Source organism: Glycine max, chromosome 1 (genome assembly GCF_000004515.6).
Source record: "Glycine max cultivar Williams 82 chromosome 1, Glycine_max_v4.0, whole genome shotgun sequence".
NCBI lineage: Eukaryota > Viridiplantae > Streptophyta > Magnoliopsida > Fabales > Fabaceae > Glycine > Glycine max.
The window spans coordinates 5,216,537-5,222,260 of record NC_016088.4 but is presented as its reverse complement, the minus strand read 5'-3'; the positions used below and the strand labels follow the sequence as shown (position 1 = coordinate 5,222,260).

General features: G+C 32.7%; 1 protein-coding gene across 1 annotated transcript; it reads left to right on the top strand.

Annotated features, from left to right (window-relative positions):
- Positions 1-1,756: 1,756 nt before the first annotated feature.
- On the top strand, positions 1,757-4,590 carry LOC100809966 (transcription factor TCP14). The gene has a single exon (XM_041005253.1). It carries the CDS (start codon positions 2,185-2,187, stop codon positions 3,445-3,447), a length of 1,263 nt encoding a protein of 420 aa, XP_040861187.1. The 5' UTR covers positions 1,757-2,184; the 3' UTR covers positions 3,448-4,590.
- Positions 4,591-5,724: the final 1,134 nt, after the last annotated feature.

The following is a 5,724-nucleotide window of genomic DNA, read 5'->3' as shown; positions in this document are numbered from 1 at the left end:
ATATAAAAAAAATTGGTGCATAACAGGACAATTAGACCCTTAATATCAGTTAATCACTTTCTTGTAAATTTTAAGATTTTTAACATGCCTTTTAAAACTATTTTTTAAGCCAATTAATGCATTCATTTTTTTATATTAGTTTAATAATAATAATAATAACAATAATAATATTAGTTTTTTTTCTGTAAAAAAAATAACGACACACGAATTAAGAAATGTTGTTACTCCGTACGTTTGTTATTCCATTCAATTTAACATTTATTGTACAGGTCTTTTTGTTGTAAATATACATTTTCTCTCTTTTTTTTTTCAATCTACACTACTTTACAATTTAATTTCCAATATACACTACTTAGAGCTTTCTCTCTCTTTTTTGTTTTGTCTAATTTAAAATATTATAAAATATAAATATTATATTATATAATTTTTTAATTGATTTTAAAATTACTTATTTATAAATTAAATTTTATAGTTTTGTTTTTTATTTTTTTAAAAGAAAAATTATACAGACAAAAAAAATAAAAAAATAGATAAAATTATAGTACAATTTTTTAGTTACTTTGTATGTACTTTTGTAGTTAAATTTATGTGTTGTTGATATTTTTTTGTTATATTCATTAATTAAAAAAAATAAGAAAATTAGTTAGTAGTATTAAAATAAACTAAAAAAATACAGTAAAAAATAATTGATACATCTATCTTATACACAATAGACATATTTCAAAGAGTAATAACTGCTATATTGAAAATATCTTTAAAAATATTTATTGAAAATATCTTTAAATAAAAATATATTGAAAATATTTTTAAAAATATTTATTTAATAATTATTTTTGGCTTAAGTGATAAGAATTTATATTTTTTATTATTTATGGCTGAAAAGGAGAAAGAGGATGACAAAGGGTGGTCCCGATTTCAACTCGCATTCCTAATGAGATCGACGAATAAGAAAATGAACAGAAAAGTAGAAAAAAAATATGAAATTTGTCGACAACATAATCATAATAGAAAATAATTATCTTAACATATCTTCATCTTAAGTTTTTTCTTACTAAAGTGTAATTGTTTAAGTATTTTATTGATAATGTAATATAATGATCTTTTATTTAGTTGTCAAACAAATTTTTTTCTCATTTTTAATTAAATCTAATGACATAAACAAACTAATTATATTTAGTAATATAATTATATTAAAAATAATTATATTAGAAAATTTAGATTTTAAATAAAAATATTCACCTAAAAAATATGTTAATTAAATTAAATAATAAAACAAAAATAATTATATTTAATAATATCATTTTCTTTAAAAAATTAAAAAACAAAATTACAAAATTTAATTTAATAAATAACTAATTTTAAAATCAATTAAAAAAGTTATATAATATAATATTTATATTTTATAATATTTTAAATTAAAAAAATAAAAAGGAGAGAGAAAATCCCAAATAATATATATTGAAAATTAAATTACAAAATAATATAATTAAAAAAAAGAAAAAAGAATGTGTATTTACAGAAAAAAAAACCTCAAGTTACACCATCCAATTTCAAAAGTAAAAAAAATTCAAAAATTGGGACATTCATGTCAAGATTGTTGAAAATAAGAAGAGTCATAAAACGAACGAAGACTATAAAAAAAATGATTCCATTCATAAAAAAACAAAAAGGAAGAGAAAACATGTGCTTTTTCAAATTTTACTGAGCCCTTATTATTCTCACTCATTATTTTTGTTGCTTAAAGCTTGCCCTCTCCTCTCCCTTATCCTCTATCATTCATTCTCTTTCTCTCTCTCTCTCTCTCTCTCTCTCTCTCCACACAGAGAACAACTCAGCTTCAAGCTCCCATCTGAAAGGAATTCCATGCTCCACAAAACACACAAACAGAGAAAAGAGAGACCCACTAGCCCACTAAGCGATACAAATTGAGGGTCACCTCATCACCTCCTAGCTACTACACACAAACACAACAACATACATAGGAAAAAAAAAATATAGAAAAAGAAATCTAGTGGCAGTACTACTACTACTTCCACTATAGCTACTAGCTACCAGATAGGAGAAAGAGAAAGAGTGAGACTTTTTTTTTTTAATACCCCACCAATTCATTTATTTTTCTTCTTTTTTTTCATTAAAAAAAAAAAGTGCTTATAGAGAAGCTTGGTTATATGAGATAACAAGATCATGGAATTGGAGGCTGATCATCAAAATGGGATCCGAAGCAGGCCCAATTTCCCTCTGCAGCTGTTAGAGAAAAAGGACGTTGATGACGTCACCGAACAACCTTGTTCCACCACCAGCGTGGTAACTACTGCTGCTGCTACTATTACTTCTGGTAACAACGACCTCCACGTGGCGGAGCAGTCGAAGAAGCCTCCGCCAAAGCGGAGTTCCACGAAAGACCGCCACACGAAGGTCGATGGGCGAGGCCGCCGGATTCGCATGCCAGCGGCCTGCGCCGCAAGAGTGTTCCAACTCACGCGTGAGCTGGGACATAAGTCTGATGGTGAGACCATCGAGTGGCTCCTCCAGCAGGCGGAGCCGGCGGTCATCGCTGCCACAGGCACCGGCACCATTCCCGCCAACTTCACCTCCCTTAACATCTCCCTCCGCAGCTCCGGCTCCACCATGTCGGCGCCTTCTCACTACTTCCGCGGAAACTACTTCAACCCTAGCACGTTCTCCACCTCAGCCGCCGCTGCTTCCGCGGCGGCGGTGGCACAGCTAAGGAGCCGCGCGGAGTGGGACCGGAACATGAGCATGGTGATGGAGGATTCTCGTAGGAGCATGCTGGAGAACACTTCTTCCATCTCCGCAATTTTGAATTTCAACCCTATGGGTAACGTCAATGTAATTCAACAAGCGAAACAAGAGCTTCGAGAAGAATCCGCCGCCGCCGGTGGCGGCGGCAGTCTTGATTCGGTGGCTTCGGATTCCGATGGAAGCTTAGGGAGAAAGAGAAGGCCAGAGCAAGAGCTATCACAAATGGGAAGCTACTTGATACAATCAAGCACAGGGTCGCTTCCGTCGAGCCACGCTTCCAATACGGCGGCGTTTTGGATGGTGGCCGGTCACGGCAACCAAGCCATGAGTGGTGGTGGTGGCAGCGATGGTAGCAGCGATAATCCCATTTGGGCAATTCCCTCTGTTGGGAATAGCGGTGTGTATAGAGGAGCTATGTCTGCCCCAGGTGGCATTCATTTCATGAATTTTGCTTCTCCGATGAACCTTATCCCCGGAGCTCAACTAGGTTCCGCCATGGTTGGGGGCGGAAGTGGTGGCGGCAACAGTGGTTCTCAACTTCTAAGTGAAAGTAACTTAGGCATGCTTGCAGCCCTTAATGCCTACAGGCAGATTCCGGCTAACGGCGTCTCGGAGTCTCCGGCCAGCGCCGGGCAACCTCACGGCGGAGACGATGGACGTGATTCCTCCGGTCAACATTCCTGAGGGTAAAAATAATCACAAGTGTATGATCTGATGCTAGCTTCTTAATTTTTCTTTTAATTACTAGTATATTATTACTAGTGCTACTATTACTACTATTAGTTCTACAACTAATTAGTGGTTTCTATAATATATATATATATATATATATATATATATATATATATATATATATATATATATATAAATATATTAAATACGTAATTATATATGTTATGTCCATTTGCAAAAACATGCAAGAAGCGCAAGTTTGATTGCTTATTGAGTTCAGTTTGTGGTGTGATTTTTTTGCTGAGGATGATCATGTTAGGGTTCAATACGTATACTTTAACAATGGTACGTATTCCACTACATTTTCTATATATATGAAGGTGTTTAATTTAGATAGGTTAGATTCTTATTAACAATCAGATCGTTTTTTTATGGTATGGGATATGATTAATTTGTTGCTTGGTGCTGCACTATCACCTGTGTCATCATATGGAGTAATTAATTAATTTTATAATTTTATAGAGAGACATGCTACATAGACACATTAATTAATAAATTAGTAGCATTGTTTAGAGGAAGCTGGGTAGGGTTAACAAACTCATTATAACTGTCCATTATTATTGCTTGGAAGGGGGGGTGGGGGGGCGGGAATCAACAAGGTACGAATTTGATATTTTATTTTTTACTGCATTGAGTTGAAGATGCTGCCTTTCTGCTGAGTACTGCAAACACTGTCACATGCATATGATGCATCCCTTATTGCTGCAGTTGTGAATTATGTATGTGTACTACAGTACATAGCTCTTGCTAGGGACCAATATACATCTAGATACATAATAGATGCTTTGGATGAAGAAAGAGCCCACTTTATATTATCTCCTGAAATCTTGATCAGTGTATTCAGGCTTTTGAAGTAGCTAAGCTCTTAAACTCAGGTGGTGACCAGTGAGCCCCCAAGGGTTGGCCATTGCCTAAAATTCACATACAGTCACTGCCTCCACAACACCTTCATTCTTTCTCTTTCCATTATAAAATGGATGCATATATATGCTAGCTAGTTTGGCAATTGGCATCATAGCCTGAGTTTATTATTATGTGTATAGTACGTTTCACGAATTATAGTTGTAATAATCTTCTAGCTAGGCTATGAACTCATCACATATTACCCATTTTCACCCTTTGCCTCTATTGTTCAGAAATCAGCACTGTGTTGTTTTCAAAAATTTAAAAACTGCCTGTACCAAAATTAGGTTTCTGAAAGTGTGTGTATAATTAATTTGACTAATTTTTATAGAGGTTTTTTTCTTTTCAATATTTTAGAGATTTTTAAAAAAGAAATTATCATTTCCCCCCAAAAGTAACAATCAGAACTGGATTTAAATTATATATACTAAATTTGTTTTGGGACCTTCATTTTCAGCCCCACGCTACTGTTTTCTTATACCAGAAGTAATTTAAAACTTTAAGCCTTAATTCATATTATATGTATATCATCTCTAGTTATTTGTTGGTAATGATTTCCTTTCAAAAATTACATCACTTCCTTTTTGTTCTTTAATTACGTCACTTCCTTTTTAGATAATAAAATGTGAAAAATTCTCATTCCAAAACACATTATCCTCTCTACATTTTTATTTTCCCCATCAAGTAAAGTGTAAAAATTATATAAGAACTTTTATGTGTAAATATAGTTTTTGTTTTCTTTCTAGCTAGCGTTTTTGGCTCAAATGTTCGTGCGTGTTTGATACATGGACTACTCACGTACTTCTATCATTAGACAGCCTTATTTAATTGCCTTTGTATGAATTAAAACCACAATAGTACAAGTTGGGGTGACATTTGTGCCATTAATATTTACTTAATGTTAATAAAAGGTTCAAATAAACGTTCTTTTGCTTCCCCTTTGATTAAAAGTTGATAATTAAAAAGAAAAAAAACTTGACTAATTGAGAGTAATACTTCTTCTTTACTTGTTTGTTTCTTCATTGTCAGCATTTAATTAGAGAGATAAAGAAAAAGAAAAATATATTTAAATTCATTAATGAAATGAAATGCTTCTCCTTAATCAATTTAGAGGTAGAAAATTAAAAGTAGAATCGTTGAATCTCATTAAATACTTGAGAAGATTGCATTCATTTCCTTTGAGAGATGCTTAAATTATACACTCTTTCTTTCTTATTTTAAAATGTACGCACTCATCTCTTGAAAAGTTGAATCAGTCCATTTTAATATAAATGAGTTGTTTTTAAAGATTTTTTCTTCTTCTTTTGTACGATATCAACATAATTG

Excerpts from the sequence above, each read along its gene's own strand:
- LOC100809966 (XM_041005253.1), top strand. The coding sequence starts at position 2,185 with ATGGAATTGGAGGCTGATCATCAAAATGGGATCCGAAGCAGGCCCAAT.